Consider the following 19235-nt stretch of genomic DNA (forward strand, 5'->3'; position numbering starts at 1 on the left):
GATTTCATAGGGTTGCTACGAGGATTTTAAAAAGCTCTTGGAACATAGCCTAATACTCAGCAATCAATAAACGTGACCTGTCTTAAAAGGTTTCCAGAAATATTCTCGACAGGTTAGGTCGGTTAATCATTACACCGCTTTCCAGTGTAAGGGAGGTGAACAGGTATTTAGCACCACACAATTCCGCTCTGGGATCTGAACAGCTCTCGGTAGACTACTGTCCCTTCCCGACAAGGACACTTCAGATAAAAAGGCTCTTCCGCCAGGTCCGCAGCCAGCACCGGGCGGAGCCCGAAGGCGAGCCAGAGTGCTCCGAAGGCCGGCGCCTCTCTGGGCCCAATGAAGTACAGCTGTTACTTTGCAGCAATCTGAGTAAACCCCAGAAGATTCTGAGGCTTCCAAAACAGAACCGACGAGAACACTTAGAGGAAGCCTTCCCAATTCCTGACTCTGTCGCTTCAAGGGGAAAGAAGGTCGCCGTAGCAAGCAACGCCGAGCCCTCGAGAAGGCGGGGTCCGCAGGGCGCCGCGGGCCCACCGGAGGGCCCGGGGTGGGGCGGGGCTGGCGAAGCGCGAGGACCCCGGGCCGAGGTGTGGGGCTGACCATAGCATGCCGGATGCCGATGTGAACATATACCACCTGCTCCTGTAGTGTCCATGCCCGCGCCGCAGGATCCGCGGAGCTGCCATTATCGAGACTCTCTTGCCTATTGCCCTACGGCTTTAATCCTTCTAGTGCAGGAGAAAAATAGAACCCTAAAGACAGGCAGCTCCTAGGCACCAGCACAGGAAATAAGCAATGGGGGTGGGGTCCTTTGCTCGCGCCGAAATTCAAAGGAATAAATAGTTCCGGCGCGGGTGTTGAGAGCGGGGTGGTGGGGATTGTAGCCGCTATGGTGAAATTCGCTTCGTAGCAGCCGCGGCTAGAGAATTGGCCTGCTCCCCTCCTTTGTCAACCGGAGGAGCTTTTGGAGTGCGTCAAGCCCTGGCCTGAGGCAGCGGTGAGGCATCTACCTGAGCGCGGCCGGTTGAGCGCGGCTAGGCTTCCTGGCGGGAGGCGGGGGCTGCGGGGAGGACGCGTAGTGGTAAAGAGGCGTCTCAGGTGACCATAGGAATAAAGCCTAATTCCTGTTCGGCCTTTGAGTAGGGCAGAGAGGTGTAGACAGGCCTGGAGAAGCTAGGTCACAGCCTGAGTAAAAGCTAGAAGTTGGAGAATATGAGAGATACATCTCATCTCTAGTAAATACTTAAATGCCTTCCCTTCCTCCCGCGGTCAAGCACAATTCGGGGATGCCATGATGGATGTAGGTGAAGAACCTACAGGAACTTATAGACAGATAATGACCGTCTGACATTAGCTTTAAGTACCATGAAGGAAAAAGCCGAGTGAAGGAATGTGGAGAGGTGACATAGGGATGTCCGGGAGGACTTCAGTAAGGTGACATTTGAGCAAAGACGTGCGTGCAGTAGAGAGTAAGCTATGCCAGTATCAGAGAAAAGCACGTTATGGGCAAAGAGAACGAGATATGAAATAATCCGTAGTCTTTGCTAGCTAGAGTATGGTAAAAGTAGAAGGCAAACCTGGAAAAACAGGTAGGAGAAATAGTTAAGACTTCCCAGTTGAATGGTTTAATTTCCAGGCAGTGGCTGGCTCTGGTATATTTTCGAGTAAGTGAAAGTTGTCTATATCAGACGAGATAGTTTGTCAAGTGGCTGTCTTATTTCTATCGCCCTCTTATTCCTGTTTTTGCCTCTCGTGTTCATTATGATTCTAGGTTCACATTCCACTTAGACGGTGTTATTTCTGTTTCGTATAGAACTGGTTTGTGGCCTGTTTGATGCCTGTCAGAGGTTTGCTGACGCAAAACAGTGTCGAAAATGCATATTAAGTCAATTGTTCTAGAGGGATTCAAGTCCTATGCTCAGAGGACCGAAGTCAATGGTTTTGACCCCCTCTTCAATGCTATCACTGGTTTAAATGGTAGTGGAAAATCCAACATATTGGACTCCATCTGCTTTTTGCTGGGCATCTCCAACCTGTCTCAGGTAAAGTGTAAACTTTCTCATTTGTGTGAATTTTAAGTTTGGCAGGAGAATCCTTACTGAACTTTGGAGATTTACCAATATTCTCTTCATTTGTGTTTTTATACATTTTGTAAATTACACCTCACTGCAACCTTTTAAGGAAAGTAATATTACTCCTTTAGATGAGAAAATAGACACTTAGAGAGGTTGCCTAAGGTTCATCCTTTTAAGATGTTTAGAAATAACAATGTCTCAAAACTCAGGCATTCTGACTTTAAAGTGGTCTCATTCCAGAGTATTTTCACCCCTGTGTAATGATGCCTTTCCAAATCCTATTCATGGATTGGATGACTAGTGAAAATCATGGGCACTGTCTTTATATCTTGCAAAGTAACTTTTTGTCGAAAAACGAATAGGAAACAATTCAGAATTGAAAGCATTCTGTAGAGAAAAATGTCCACTGCAGGTTGTTGCCTCTTTTTCTTATTCTTCTGCCAGAGGATGCAGCTGCCTATCCTTGTCTACTTAATGGACACAATATTGGTGGGTTTTCCAACAGCAAGGAATCCATTTTTAGTGCTGCTTTGTATATAGGGAGTTTTGTAATTTATAAACTTTTCATCCTTTATTTTAGGTTCGGGCTTCTAATTTACAAGATTTAGTTTACAAAAATGGGCAGGCTGGTATTACCAAAGCCTCGGTGTCAATTACTTTTGATAATTCTGACAAAAAGCAAAGTCCTTTAGGATTTGAGGTTCATGATGAAATCACAGTAACAAGGCAGGTGAGTGCCCGGTTAAACATTTGGGTATCTTAAGAAGTTTTATGTCTGATGTGTTTTTTGGCCTATGCCTTTGCATAAAGTGCTAGAGGAAGTTCATGTGCAAAATTGGTGCATTAAATTCTGACTGGATTCCTTAAGAATATTTTCCTTATATTAAAATTTTGATCATGGACATTCTATCACTAAGAGGATTGAAAGAGAGCTGAAAAGTTATTCATCCAATATAAGTACTCAACTATACTGAAATCTTAAACCATACTTGAATCTTCTCTGGCTGTTCTTGAACACCGGCGTACTTGAGATCTTGAAGTCTTCTGAGATAACGTATTCTGATTTTGGATAGGTCTTATTAGTTATTCCTATAAATTTTGTCATAGTCTGCTGTCTTAAAATTTTATACACTGATCCTTGTCCTCTTGAGAGCACCAAGAGCAAATCTAATTTATTCCGTTTCAGTGTTTAAGTGATATGCAAGTATACAAATTTCAGTTCTAAGTGAAATCTTGCCAGGTCTTTTTCTAGTTCCTTCACTTGCCTAATTATACCAAGTATGCTCCAGTTTACTTCCCTGCCCTCCATTTATCTCTTTCTATTTCTTTTAATGGCATCTTAGATTGAGTGTATCGGAATTGGTCCAGTTAGAGTTATTATTTCATTTTAGACATTCTACTTTTATTTTTCCCATAGAGCATTGGAGTGTTGATAATACATTGTGGATTCATATTAGATTTACTTGAAACCACTAAAATTTTTTTAGGTGTGTTATTAATATAGTCAGGGAGTGTTTTCAGCTTGTCAAGGTTTTAAATGTTGTCAGCTCCCATATACTATCCATCTTTGCATTATGTCACTTACAGATTTTCTTCTCTATTTTAATGAACACCTCTGGTTTAAAAAAAAAAAAAATGGTCGACTAGGTTGGGACAGAAATGATCTATGCCATTAGGCATCCATCAAATATTTACCCTCTAGGAATTGTCACTAAATCTCATACTAATCCACCTAATTTTTCCTGTCCTCATTCAGGCTATAAACCTGTATCTTCACCAAAGTTTTGTCATAAAGTTCTTGTCAGAGAGGTCTCTTCAAATACGTTAATATATGAACTACCAACACAGTAATCCTGTCAGGAAAAGAAATGAACTAACATTTATTCAATATTAATTTAAGTGCCTGATGTACATTGGGTGTTCTTGAATGTATTGGGATGCACAGTTAGAAGAATGAGAAACAGAGCTTGTCTTTAAGGACCTCAATCTGGTAGATGAGATGGTCATACCCAATAAATGACAATTTAAGTGTGATAGCAGAGTATGGTGTCTGGCACGACTTAATGAAATCATACTGAAGCTCCATGATTACCCTTTCTTTTAAATAGTCACAAATCATTTCTTTATTAATAGCTTTTTGAATCTTGTCATGAGTTAATGTCAAGCTACTTTGTCTGACTTCTATTCCCATTATAAAGTAGAGAGAGTTACCCTCTGTAGAAAAGTAACAAAGAAGGTAACTAGGAAAGGCAAGTATGTTTTACATATACTTGGAAACATAAAGCTAGAAGTTACCTGAGAGACCGAGTCTGGTGCATAGCAGAGTAAAAGGCTTGTGTGTAATTATATAACTAGTTAGCAGAAGTACTTGGATTAGACACTAGGTGTCCTGACTCAGTGATTTTGGCCATGTCATGCTTGTTGGACTATGCAGAATTGTTTTGTTTACTGCTAGTCAGACAGAACAAATAAATGTAAGCTAATATACTTAGTAATTTATCACAGCCCAAGGTGTGCATGTACACTAATATTTAAAATATTGCTTTCTTTTTTAGGTGGTTATTGGTGGTAGAAATAAATATTTAATCAATGGAGTAAATGCCAACAACACCAGAGTACAGGATCTCTTCTGTTCTGTTGGCCTTAATGTTAACAACCCCCACTTTCTCATCATGCAGGTATTCTGTTTGAGGTCTTTATATCTCTTTCATAATAGTTTTGACATTTTTTACTTGAAAGTAATTACAATAGAAGGACCTTATTTTTGGATTTTATATTTTCTATTTATTATTCTGCTGTATCCGGCCATCTGTTAAGAAATGTGGTTTAGTTACTTGCACTAATATATTCTATATTATGGGCCTTTGGATTCTCTAGAATGTTTGGAATTAGATTTCCTTGACTTTTTATTTTGTCACTCAAAGAATAATACATGTTAACTGTACAAAAATTGTCATAATATGTCCTTTTAAATTATTGGATTAATGACTTAATATTACAAGTATAAAAGTTTGCATAATTTTCTTATTTAGAGACACACAAATGAGGGATAAAGGCCGATTTTATTTTACATTTACACTATTTAATTTGACTCTTCCAGCTATCCTTTGAGAGAATTACAGTAAAGTCAATGGGAGTGTGTCAGTGGAACCAAAATAAAAATATTTCCACTACATCAGAGCTTCAAAGCTGAAAATTTACTTTAAGTGAATCTACATTCTAGTAATATGATTCTCTGAGACCTGAGTGTGCAGGCTTTTTACTTGTTTTTGGTAATGAATGAATTTAATGGTTTTCTGGCATTGACAGGAAAAATTTTATTCTATTTGAGACCTGGAAGTATGTTATCTGTTTTGTGAAATTATCCTGGAGGGTTATCATTCAAACAAATTTTAAAAGTTTATCAATTATGCTAAAATTTCTTCTTATATTTATGTGTTTTAAAATTGAATATTTCTACCTATTAATGTTAACTGTTTCAGAAACCTGGTCCTTGTTAACTTTGTATCATTTAATGGATTATTTCATTTGTATCATTTCATAACTTGCCTAATTTGTATCACCGGTGAGTGAGAAAGTGAATAGCAAAGTTCCAAAATTCTAGAATTGTAGAAGAAAGACCCCCAAAGATTGGTATATTGAGACACAGTAGTTTCAGTCTAGATAAACATGAATGCCAGTACAATCTAGATAAACATGAATGCCCGTACAGATAAACATTTTCTGTAATTTGTTATCTTAGTAAGTTTGCCATTTTATTTTCAGGGCCGAATTACGAAAGTATTGAATATGAAACCTCCAGAGGTAAGAGTACCATTTATGGATGTTAAAAATAGTGGGTATAGATATTATTTTAATCTTCCAGAGAGTCCATTTAAAAATATTTTTTCTATTAAAATTTTTGGAAACATTGTTTATTTAGGAATGATTAGTAAAGACAGTTGTATGTTTGTGTAATATTTGGCACTATGCCCAAATATTAAAATTGATTTTGATTGTATAAAGGAGTCTTGCTTAACTGGTGTTTGTCAGAATTCATTCCTACAGAAAAAGCCTACAGGATAAGATTTGTGTGAAATTACTGTATTTTTATGATTCCTTTGGGCCAAATTTTGCTAAGATGTTTAGCGAGGTCAGGGCAAAAATGATATACTTAATGTAAATTCCAGTGGGACACTTTGTCTTGGATACTAAACATTAATAAAATTGTCATTCCAGATTTTATCCATGATAGAAGAAGCAGCTGGAACCAGGATGTATGAATACAAAAAAATAGCTGCACAGAAAACTATAGAAAAAAAGGAGGCAAAGCTGAAAGAAATTAAGACGGTAAATTAATTCATATAAAACATTTTTGGAGAAGAATGTAAATTTGGGCTAAGAGTTTTTGCTGTAAAGAGGGAAGAATTTTTTTTTCTTGGTTCAGTTTTCCATAGTCATCCATGCTACTTCTCTTCCAAATAAATATTAATGGTACTTTATATACTGAAAATACTGATTTTACTTTATTTTCCAGATACTTGAAGAAGAGATCACTCCAACCATTCAAAAATTAAAAGAGGTATATTCTGTGTATGTGAAGATAATCAATTAGAATGTCTTTCAAAAGTCAGTGATGTATCCAAAATCATACACATAGTGATACTATTTCTCGGGGATTTTTTTCTGCAGTGAGTTAAAGAATTAGAGTTGGCACTGTATAGGCTCAGCCTTCTGCTTGCAGAAGATACGTACTTATCTACTAAGTCATAAGATACTGGAGAGTAATTTTTATAGTTTCAGAAAATGGTATGCCAAATTTTAATACTTCGTAGAAGTATTAATTAAGATTGACTGGAACAACATTTGTTAAAGATAATGGCACTCTTAGAAACCCTCATTGACAGAGTGGAAATTTCCAGGATAAGGACTGTCAGTATAATTATTGCTGTCAAGGTATTTTGTAAGCAAAAGGTATAAAAACAGAATTGAGTTTTCTCTGTAATCTTTGCAGCTCCTGACATCAAAAACTGTGGCGCTATTTTGTGAAAGAATGCATTTATAAACTCCATTTTTTTTTCTTGAGACAGGTCTCACTCTGTTACCCAGGCTGGAGTTCAGTGGCATGATCGTAGTTCACAGCAGCCTCCACCTCCCAGGCTTAAGGGATCCTCCCACCTTAGCCTCCTGAGTAGCTGGGACTATAGATGCATGCCGCCACTGCCTGCTAATTTTATATTTTTTTTTTTGTAGGATGGGTTTCTCCTTGTTGCTTAGGCTGGTCTTGAACTTATGGGCTCAAGTGATCCACTTGCCTTGGCCTCTCAAAGTGCAGGGATTATAGGAGTGAGCCACTGTGCCCATCCAAACAATGTTGTTTTTAAAGATATCCATTTAGGAATTTATTAAATGCTTATTGAAATTTTGTACTAAGACTTAAAGCTGTCTTGTGAATCCATATAGTAGTGTAGATTTTACTGGAAAAAATACCATCTTGAAGGTGCGCTTTTTGTATGCATGATTTAGTAGAAACACTACATCAGGAATTTAAACTTAGGTCCTAGACTTGATCTGGCACAATTTCTTCCTAAATCTAACAACGTGGACAGATCATTTAATCATTCTAAATTTGTTTTTTATGTCTAAATTAAGGATTTTAGTTGTGACTTTGTCTGGTCCCAATAGGTCCTTATGGGAATCAAGTTTAGTAATAATGTGAGGAAATGCTTGTAGTAGTTAGTGCTTAAAATAATGGGTAGGCATCTTGGTAATACTACAGAATTAATTTAATAGTGTATCATTGGTGGGTGTGTAAGTTGTCTTTAATCGACTAATTAACACTAGCTTACGAAACTTATGTCCATATTTCTTTAAAAGAAATAGCCAAAAGATTCACTAAAGATGGTATAATGCTATCTAAAAATCCTGACTTCTAATATTATGTAAAGCTTCCTCCATTTTAAAATGTTATAATTGTTTAATACAGGATGAAATCTGTTATGTAATGAGAAATTTAATACATGTTGCATAATTGATTTTGTGGTTTTTTTTTCTAATACAATTTTGAGTTATTCTTTTTTTGTGACTTCTTTCCTTTCAGGAAAGATCTTCCTACTTGGAGTACCAAAAAGTAATGAGAGAAATAGAACATTTGAGTCGTTTATATATTGCTTATCAGTTTTTGCTGGCTGAAGATACCAAAGCACGCTCAGCTGAGGAGTTAAAAGAAATGCAAGATAAAGTTATAAAGCTTCAGGAAGAATTGTGTGAGAACGATAAAAAAATAAAAGCACTTAATCATGAAATAGAAGAATTGGAAAAAAGAAAAGATAAGGTCTGAACATATGTATTAGAATGGATAATGTGCTCTGAAAAAAGTATTAAATTATAGTAACTATTTAGGTTTCGATGGGCATTGTCTTCCTTATTGATTTGTTAATCTTGCCGTAAGAGGGAAATAACTTATAAAAAAGTATTTATTTGATACAGAACTCATACAAGAAAATGACAACAGGAACAAATTTTACATAAGTGAATTGGCTCATTTTATTACAGGAAATAGGAGGTATACTTCGATCTTTAGAAGATGCTCTTGCGGAGGCTCAGCGAGTTAATACTAAAACTCAAAGTGCTTTTGATCTCAAGAAGAAAAATCTGGCATGTGAAGAAAGCAAACGCAAAGAGCTGGAAAAAAATATGGTTGAGGTAAGTGAGCTTAATATGTCTCTAGTGTACGTTTATCTATTGCATGAATATTTAGTGAGTGTCTACTCAGAGCTAAGTATAGTTGTCTAGGCTAGGGTTACAACTTGATCAGTGGTCAAAAGTCCTTGTCTTGTGGGTCTTCATTCCATGTTATAACTATATAACATGTTATAACATATAACATGTTATATAGTGATAACTAATGTGGAGAAAAAGTAAAGCGGGGGCAGGGGATTAGGAGTGTAGGGGGAAAAGGGTACAATTTGGGATTTTAAATTGGGTAGCCATTGAAGTAAGGTGGAGAATAGGAAGAACAGGTTTCATAAGCTTAAGAAATACAGGATGAGTGTAATAGGCTTGAGGAGCCTGTTAGACATCTTGAGAAATGATGTTGATTAGGTACTTAAATATATGAATATTGAATCTCAGCAAACATACAGATTTGGAGGGATCATCAATGTACAGGTGTTATTTAAATCCATAAGACTAGATAAAATTATCAAGACTGTAAGTTTATATAGGAAGTTTGGAGCCCTGGGATATTTTCACTATTATTGTTGGAATATCTCAACATTCAAAAGAGATTGAATAGTGTAAGAAAAATTATGCAGGTAAGTTGTCCTGGAGTCTAGGTAAAAAAGATGTTTCAAGGAGAAGTGGCCATGAGTGCCTGATTAGATTGTGTTTATACTTCCACAGAATGAGGGCAGAAAAAATTAAAAGTGAATATAGATAACTTTTTGAGAAGTTTTCTGAAAGGAGGATAAATAGGGAGCTAACGAGGGTAATACAGAAGAGTTTTTTTGACTTGATTTTACATGGGATAAATAAATTCCTTATTGGCAGAAAAAATCCAGTAGAAAAGGCGTCATTTATGATTCAGAAGAGAGAGATGGGAGAGTTGTTAAAATAGTGCCCCTTAGTAGCTGAAAATAGGATAGGAACTAGTGTATAATTAGAGGAGGTCGCATTTGCAAGAACTAGGAATAGGTCATCCATTCCTATAACAGAAGAGTTGAGTATATAGTCTCACATGTATGTAGATGAGTAGGTGTGTTTTTGGAGCTTGTGGTACTTCTTTTGAGGGTGATTCTGTTCTTCCAGTGAAGATACACATTTGCGTTTTCACTGGAAAAAAAATTAACTTTGTCAAAATAATTTATTTGCCCTCTTAGATATTTTTGCAGAGAAATACAGTTGTTGAATTAAGAAACTGGAGGAAAATTTAGGCAAATTTTGAAGCAATATGAATGATGTAGCAGTCTGTGTTGCGGCATCCAACAGTTCAAACCAGTTCATCAATTACTTTTTTTAAGTGAGGTTTGTCAAGTTCTAAACATATGAACCTGCCTTGGTTTGGGTTCATTTTTCCTTAGTCTTGTCATGTCCTTAAGCTTCACACACTGATGCTGCTTGCTCCTTTTTCATCTTTTTCTGTATTCCTATTTCTCCACATCCTCTCCAGCATCTATTGTCTCCTGACTTTTTAATGATTGCCATTCTAACTGGTGTGAAATGGTATCTCAGTGTGGTTTGATTTGCATTTCTCTAATGACCAATGATGATGAGCTTTTTTTCATGTTTGCTGGCTGCATAAATGTCTTCTTTTGAGAAGTGCCTGTTCATACCGTTCGCCCACTTTTTGATGTGTTTTTTTTTTTTTTTCTTGTAAATTTGTTTAGGTTCTTTGTAGATTCTGGATATTAGCCGTTTGTCAGATGGGTAGATTGCAAAAGTTTTTTTCCCATTCTGTTGGTTCACTCTAATGATAGTTTTTTTTTGCTGTGCAGAAGCTCTTAGTTTAATTAGATCCCATTGGTCTATTTTGGCTTTTGTTGCCATTGCTTTTGGTGTTTTAGTCATGAAGTCTTTGACCATGCCTATGTCCTGAATGGTACTGCCAAGGTTTTCTAGTAGGATTTTTATGGTGTTAGGTCTTAGTTTAAATCTTTAATCCATCTGGAGTTAATTTTTGTATCAAGTGTAAGGAAGGGGTCCAGTTTCTGCTCTTCACAAGGCTAGCTAGTTATCCTGACGCTGTTTATTAAATAGGGAATCCTTTCCCCATTGTTTGTTTTTGTCAGGTTTGTCAAAGATCAGATGGTTGTAGATGTGTGGTGTTACTTCTGAGGCCTCTGTTCTGTTCTATTGGTCTGTATCTCTGTTTTGGTACCAATACCATGCTGTTTTGATTACTGTAGCCTTGTAGTATAGTATGAAGTCAGGTAGCATAATGCCTCCAGCTTTTTTTTTTTTTTTTTTTTTTTTTTGCTTAGCAGTGTCTTGGCTATGTGGGCTCTTTTTTTGTTTCATAAGAAGTTTAAGGTGGTTTTTTCCAATTACATGAAGAAAGTGAGTGGAAGCTTGATGGGGATTACTTTGGACAGTATGGCCATTTTCATGATACTGAGTCTTCACAAAGGTAATTTTTTTTTTTTTTTTTAACATTCCAGTCACTCATTTGCCCTTCTGCCCAGATGGCTAGGCTTTTTTCAGTAGCCTGTGAGTTGGTAAAATGTAGCAAGATACAGTGATGGGATGGCCCGAATGGACATCACCACTGCATATAGTTTGGCCCATTGAGCATAATGTCCATGTTCAGTCTCAGTCAAAAGATGACCATTTATTGACCTGATGCTGGTTACAGTCAAGAGGATCCCCTGGTTTTCATGGAACTTTGAATAAACCGTGCTATGCCATTGGTAGGCACATCTCAGAATCTTAGGACCCAGGGAGCCAGAGGAAAAGCCAAAGCATCCTCTGTTGGTTGTTTGGACCTTTCTAATAAACTAGCCATTTTTTCCTGAAACCTACTGGTCCCTTGGGGTTCCAACTTGGCCTGATTTCAAATGTACCATTTCCGTTTGATAATCAAGCTCTTTTGAGCCTGCCCCAATTCATTGATAGGGTTTATAAGCACCCAAGTAAGAATGGGCAGTTTAAGTCACAGAGTCGCATGTAGTGCTCTGGCCTTAAGACACACAGTCTCCACCAGTGCACAATAGCAAGCAAGAAGTTATTATTCCAAAGGGTTATATCGGGTGGCTGCCTCAAGCAACTTAAAAGTTCAACTTCTGAGAGGCTGGGTTTCCCCAGTGACAATTTTCTGTTGCCGTAGACTTCAGTCAGCATGCATAGAGATTGTGGGCACATATCATTGCATCAGGCTAACAGGGTATAAATGTTTCAAAAGCAGCACCAAGGCCACCACTTTAAATTATCTTCTAAGGCCTGCTACTGCAAAGTGTCCTGTTCAAATTTGGCGGCTTTGTTGGGCACCTGGATTAAAGGGGGCCAAAAAAGACACCCACTTGGGTAACATGCTGTGTTTATGTACCCAAGAGACCTACCAGCTGTGAGGCTTCATTTTTATTAATGACTGCCACCAGCACCAACAATTTTTGTTTGACTATATCTGGGATACTTCCTTGGCTTAGTGTCCATGTGACCTTGGCATTCAACCTGTGACATTCCAGTTTTAGTCTTCATGCCCCACACGCCTTTCTGACCAGCCAGACTAGGCCATTGTGACATTCTTATCTATAGTGAGTTTTAATTAAGAAAGTAATAGGCCATTGTGACATTCTTATCTATAGTGGGTTTTAATTAAGAAAGTAATGTCTTATTCTCCACTTGGTACACAGTACTGCTTTTATTGAGTAACATATGAGGTCTTGAGTAATAGGTGGCAGGCCGATGTGGATATGCGCCACTGGCATAGCTCAAATTCTTAGCTGCGAGGGGCATACCTCCTCAGGTGGTCGTGGTGATCTGCATTACAGGCAACCAAACTATCAGTATCCATACTCATTGGTGGGAACTGTCGTCACCAGCACCCAAAGTGACACAAATTATCCTACTCACAAGCAGATAAGCATAGTGAGTCATTACATTCGCCTGAAACCCTCCCATGGTCATCAGTTTAATTTTTCCCTAGGAAAACTGGAAGTATGTCCTGTGGGCTTCAATATCCAAGAACTCCAGAAAAGCTTATTTCATTTCTTTTTCTCATCTTGATGAGGATATAGGGCCATCTTTGGTGGGGACCTGGAAACCTTGGTCCCGCTCTAAACTATGCCACTTAGCCATTTGGATCCACAGAGTCCCTTTATCAAACACTTCAACCAGACTGTATAAGCCTTCCCTGGCCTTTCTGTATACCTGTCCTCTAGCTAGTGAGCCTCCTTTTCTATGAAGGCCTACATTGTACATGTTGGTTCTCTCAAATGCCTCAGGGACTGTCTGTTCTCTCAGGATCCATCTGACTACCCACTTCCTGAGCTCTCTGGCCCTGGGAATGAGCAATTACATGTGTCCAATAACCAGGGATCATGTGCTGAGCTTCCTCATTTCTCTTTTTCTCTCTGCCTTAATCCATGCAGCCAGCTCATTCATTGAAGGGGTCATCTGTATTCCATTTATTATGCCACCTCCTCTATAAAACATCGAACTGCATATTCAAACCCCTCAACCCTTCAGGGTGACATCTCTGCCCTGGGCTGGGAAGGGAAAGGGTGAAGCCATTCCAGCTTCATCAGTAAGCCATGATTCTGTCAGAACAGATCCTACTACCTGTACTGATGATGTGAAACAAGTTCACTGTGCACTAGTTACCAACTTGTTGGTGTTTATAGAACTCACTCATACAGCACAAGTTATGTGTGACAGATTTACTTCTTACATATCGGCAGTAATAGACAGTAGAAGCTTAGGTTTCATGGTAGGCCAACCCACCAGGGTTGGATGGAGTTTCATCTGTATGTTCCCCATACAGCTGAGGGATCCCAGAAAGTAGCTTGCCCTGTGTTTATACCCCTGGCTATAAACCCAGACATGATTGACTGGTTGACATGAGTTCCTGAGCTAAAGCATGAAAGGACATGCATGTTTCTAGGAGGGAACTGAACTAGAATATGGATTATACAGGCTATTCCCTCTATCAGAGTGTTGCATTTTCTAGCACATTCTACAGTTGTTTTTGAGAACTGCAACTGAGAAAGGGAGAACAAAGTTAGTCTAAGGACACCCAAATAGTTGTCCAGTGAAATCTAGATTCCTTTGTCCAACTACTCAGTTAACATTTTTACCTGGATGACTTTTAAAAAGTGTAAAACTTAACATATCCAGAATAGATTTAGGAATTTTCCTCACTTACCCAAACCCACCCAAGTTACTGCATTTTCCTCATGTTGGTAAATCTTACCACTATTTACCTAATTGTAAGTTAGGTAAATTCTGACCTAATTTAGGCCAGAATCCTACAGTCCTTCTGGATTCTTGCCTTTCTTTAAATATCTAGATCCACTCTATCAACAAATTCTGTTGACTTTAAAAGTATAATCAGAATACTGCCACTTTTTGTTACCTCCATTACTGCCAACCTCATTCAAGCCATGACTTATCGTGAGGGTAGCTGCAATAATGTTCCTGTTAGTTGCCCTACTGTTTTCTTCTTGCCACTCTGTAGTGTGTTTTTTACAGAAGCTAAAATATAAGTTGAATCACATCACTCCTGTGCTTAAAATCCTTTGGTGGTTTCAGAGTTACGTGTACACTGTATGACACTTGGACAATATGGCTTTGAACTGCATGGATCGACTTATCGGCAGATTTTTCTCAAATATTTTGGAAAATTATTTGGAGGTCTGCAGCAATTTGAAAAAAACTTGCAGACAAATACCATATTGCCTAGAAATAAAAAGATAAAATGTCATAAATGCACAAAATATATGTAGGCACTAGTCTTATTTTATCATTTACTACCATAAAATATGCAAAAATCTGTCACTAAAAGTTAAAATTTATCAAAACTTACACAAACGCCATACTTGGCACTATTTGCAGTTGAAAGAAATATAAACAAATGTAAAGATGCAGGTTTTTTTGTTTTGTTTTGTTTTTTTGAGACAGTCTCGTTCTGTTGCCTAGGCAGGAGTGCAGTATCGCAATCTTGGCTCACTGCAACATCCATCTCCTAGGTTCAAGTGATTCTCCTACCTAAGCCTCCCAGGTAACTGAGATTACAGATGCATGCCACCACGCCTGGCTAATTTTTTTTTGTAGTTTTAGTAGAGATGGGGTTTCACCGTGTTAGCCAGGTTGGTTTTGATCTCCTGACCTTGTGATCTGCCCACCTCAGCCTCCCAAAGTGCTGGGATTACAGGCGTGAGCCACCACACCCAGCCCAGATGCAGTATTAAATGATAACTGCATAAAACTAACTATAGAACATAGTGCACTACTGTAATAATTTTGTGGCTACCTCCTATTGCTGTTGTGTGAGCTCAAGTAAACTCAGTGTGACATTAATCATTTACTTCTTAGTGGTTCATGTTTCCAGTGAGTTGCAGAGCTCAGTAGAAAGTGATTTCTTGTGGTTCTCATGTATTTTTCATCATGGATGAAAAATGCCATAAACCTGAATAACATGAGATCCATATGAAGTGCCACTAGCGATACTGAAAATGCTCCCATGAAGCAGAGAGAAGTCAGGATGCTACAAGAGAAAGTTGAGTTGCTTGATAATGTACGGTAGATTGACATCTGCAGCTATGGTTGCCTGCCTTTTCAGACATGATCTATCTTGTAAACACATGATGTAAACTGACGATGTCAATAAATACACTACAGTACTGTATCTTCCTTATGCTTTTCTTAACATTTTCTTTTCTCTAGCTTACTTTAAGAATACAGTATTTGTTGTAGCATACAAAACATGGATTAATCGTGTTATTGGTAAGGGTTTGGTTAACAGTGGGCTATTCTTAGTTAAGTTTTTGGGGGAATCAAAATATATGTGATTTTCGACTGCATGGTAGGTCTGTACTCCAACCCCCATGTTGTTTAAGGATCAACTATATAATTAAACCTAAATCTTTACCGTGGCCTGCAAGGTGCTTCATGATACGACTCTTGGCTCCTTAACCATTTACTCACTGTGCTCCTAGCCCAGTTCCTCAAACACGTTCCTCAGGGCTTGTCGAGTGTACTGCCCCACATGTATCTGCACAGTCACTTCCCTCACTTCATCCAGTCTTCTCTTCAAATGGCATCTCAAAGGCCTTCTCTTATTATTATTATTAAGGTAATAGTTTGTATCACTCTATTCCCGTACTTGATTTATTTGTTTACTATATCTTGAATATCAGCTCCCTTAGGACAGCGACTCAGTCTGTGTCTTTAATGTCTTAGAACAAGGCCTGCTATATATAAGCGCCTAATAAATATTTGATGAATCATGAACTAATCAAGTGGGCCAGGATTTCTTGTCACTTGAATTGTAAATAAGATTGCTAAATTTTCTTTTTTAAGTGCTGGTATCGTGCAGTGTCAGATACCTGGTTAACATTACTTAAAAGATGTTACGTGATAGTAATACTTTTTGTAAAAGGAATACTCACATTTTTATGGCTCTTGACAGTTTATAAAATATTTCCATATACATGCTCTTAATTCTAAAATCTCTACTTTTGAGTTAGTTTAGGATATCTGTTATTTCAGTTTTACAGCTTTAGAAATTCATTTTTAGTTCTTTCAAGTGATTTGTTTAAATCTGCAATTGTTTTTTAACCCAGTGTCTCATGGATTTAATGTGTAACATGGAATGAAAATATTTCATGTAGTATAAGAGTTTCATTTATTCTAAAAACTGAGAGTGAATTTCAAAATGATAATTCAGTATTTATAAAGTTATGATGGTTAAATTATTTTATACTTATTCCAAATTGCTGTGGAATTTGATTACCTAAGGGTTTATGTGTATAAGGAAGTGGATGTTTTTCTTGAAATATAATGTTTTTCAATTTGAAACTCTTCCTGAAGGACTCTAAAACTTTAGCAGCAAAGGAAAAAGAGGTTAAAAAGATAACAGATGGACTGCATGCCCTTCAAGAGGCAAGTAATAAAGATGCTGAAGCTTTGGCTGCTGCACAGCAGCACTTCAATGCTGTTTCCGCTGGCCTGTCCAGTAATGAAGATGGAGCAGAAGCAACTCTTGCTGGTCAAATGATGGCCTGTAAAAATGATATAAGTAAAGCTCAGACAGAAGCCAAACAGGTAAATATAGACATTAAGCACTATGTGATTGCTTTTTTTCCCCAAGAAGTTTCTTTTCACATTATGCTTTGGCAGTTGTTAACATAATGTTGAAAATAATCAATGTCAAGGAACTTGTTTGTTTACTTTAATCTGCAACTCTAATGCCTAATACAGCAAAATTCAAATATGTTGATTGCTAAATATTGGTGACGTTAATTTGTTAAGATGCTATACAACATAAATTACCTTAATTCAGTATATAAGTGCTTTGTTCTGTTTGCAGCACTGTGTGGAATTTTGGAGATTAATCATTTATTCTTGTCTTTTTTTTTTTTTTTTTTGTGGCTATTTTTATTTTTTATTGATATTATAATGTTGAAGTCTTAAGCGTTAGGATTGTCCCTCCCATTGCTTTGCCTATCATACCTAGTTCTTAAAACCTTGCCTCTGAAACTTTACATTTTTCTAGGAAGGATCTCTACCTCACATTTATCCACATTCTACTCTTTGATCTTCCCACTCTGATTTCATAATCTTAAAAGTCTTGTCAGTTTATTATAATGTTTCTCAGATTTTACATAGTAGTGCAACTTAAAGTCCTATGAACACAAGAATTTTGCTAGCAGAAAAAAAATACATGTACATAGGCACATCATTGTTTTGTTTTTAATGGAAGAGACAGATTTTAAAATATAGGCACACAAATATGTGTGATTATGCATTAATCCTCTGGTGTTTCTCTTTATATATTTGCAACTCTTTTCATTCAGACATGACAGAGATGGTAGTCACAAATTTATAGGAACTCCCAACAGTAGAATATCTTCAAAGTACTCTCAGTTTGTCTATTATTTTATAAGGGAACTGGGAAAAAATGTATCATACAGTTTTGGAGGACACCCCCATCTAGGGTTTAGAATACTAGTTCATAGTTTTAAGAAGCAGTGCTCAGTTGTATAAGTTCTTGAAGGTGTGACATATTTAAATAGTTCTAGCATTTAAATATCAAGAGTTGTAGCATTTAATTATCAGACTGTCAGCATTTAAGTTTTTCTGTCAATTTAGCTTCCTTTTCTCTATAATCTTATATCTTATTACCCAATTTTTTTTTTTTTTTACTGTTATTAACACTCACAAATATATGCAAATACAAATATGAACAACTAAGTGGAAGGGAAAGGAACTAGAGTTGTGATTTCTAGCTTTGTGTTCATTTAACCAGCTACTGACAGGTATTTGATAGAATCTTTCAATTTTAATGTCATGTCTTATAAATATTAAAAATATGGACTTAAATTTCACATTTTTAAACAACATATTAATCGTATATTAGTTTATACTTTGAGTAGTTTTTGAGGAGAAAATACTGGGAAATGACTAATCTTTTGAAATACTAATCCAGGAGACCAAACAATTAAATTTTTAAGGCTAAGGTTTCTTAGTAAAACCAATCTGAATCTTTGGCTGTTTAATTACTAGCATTGTCTGCCTCATACATCCTATAGTCTGTTTCATTTTTCTGTAACAGGCTCAGATGAAGTTGAAGCATGCTCAGCAGGAATTAAAGAATAAACAAGCTGAAGTTAAGAAGATGGATAGTGGCTACAGAAAGGATCAAGAAGCTTTAGAAGCTGTAAAAAGACTTAAAGAAAAACTTGAAGCCGAAATGGAAAAGCTAAATTATGAAGGTTTGCCTTTAAAAACATGATAATCAGATCATGAGGAGGTAGTGATTTTTTATAAAAACCTAATTTAAATGAAGAACACAAGCAAATAAGAAACATTTCTTACCCTATTAAAGAGCATTAGTATAAGAAGTGTTTGTAAATATAGTAAAAAAAAATCTAATTATAAAATAACTCTTGAATTTTTGAGAACTCAGTATTGAGAATTTCCTGCTTCAATCATTTGAAAGCTCAGAAATGTCTTTTGTATATTTCTACATTAGTAGGCATTCAATTTGTATGTTAGTTTTTGGAATGAAAATTGTGTTATTTGCTGTTGGAAATAATGTCTTTTTGACACTGGATAGAAATTGGAAGGTTCAGCATGCTTAATACTTATCAGAAATTTGTATTTTTTGCATGCTTTGGAAGTAGTGATGATATTTTCCTTAAAACAGTATACTGTGAGTTTTTAAAACTTGGTTTTAATTTATTATAATTTATCTTTCAGAAAATAAAGAAGAAAGCCTTTTGGAAAAGCGCAGGCAGCTGTCTCGTGATATTAGTAGATTGAAAGAAACATATGAAGCTCTATTAGCCAGATTTCCCAATCTTCGATTTGCATACAAGTAAGAGATTAAAGCCTTGAATTTTAATATAGTAATAATTAAGACTTCCCTTTTTTTTCTTTTGAGACAGTGTCTAACTCTGTAATCAAGACATGTTTAGTTAAGCTGGAAGCAGTCTGAAATGTTGTCGACATCAAGATTTT

General features: G+C 36.8%; 1 protein-coding gene across 3 annotated transcripts in view; it reads left to right on the top strand.

Annotated features, from left to right (window-relative positions):
• The first annotated feature begins 613 nt into the window (after positions 1-613).
• Positions 614-19235, top strand: part of SMC2 (structural maintenance of chromosomes 2) — a 44841-nt gene continuing 26219 nt past the window's right edge. Inside the window, exons 1-12 of one of the 3 annotated variants that reach the window (XM_032240233.1) lie at positions 614-1000; positions 1775-2045; positions 2659-2808; positions 4634-4756; positions 5844-5882; positions 6297-6407; positions 6595-6639; positions 8158-8391; positions 8613-8762; positions 16584-16817; positions 18328-18487; positions 18975-19092. In XM_032240233.1, coding sequence (XP_032096124.1) covers positions 1878-2045; positions 2659-2808; positions 4634-4756; positions 5844-5882; positions 6297-6407; positions 6595-6639; positions 8158-8391; positions 8613-8762; positions 16584-16817; positions 18328-18487; positions 18975-19092 — 1532 coding nt within the window. In that variant the 5' untranslated portion in view covers positions 614-1000; positions 1775-1877. Of the gene's footprint in view, positions 1001-1096; positions 1304-1774; positions 2046-2658; positions 2809-4633; positions 4757-5843; positions 5883-6296; positions 6408-6594; positions 6640-8157; positions 8392-8612; positions 8763-16583; positions 16818-18327; positions 18488-18974; positions 19093-19235 lie in introns of those variants that run through there. The other 2 variants (XM_032240232.1, XM_032240234.1) reach the window with 2 other exon arrangements.

This window comes from Sapajus apella, unplaced genomic scaffold (assembly GCF_009761245.1).
Source record: "Sapajus apella isolate SASKATOON/1434 unplaced genomic scaffold, GSC_monkey_1.0 scaffold46, whole genome shotgun sequence".
Classification (NCBI taxonomy): Eukaryota; Metazoa; Chordata; class Mammalia; order Primates; family Cebidae; genus Sapajus; species Sapajus apella.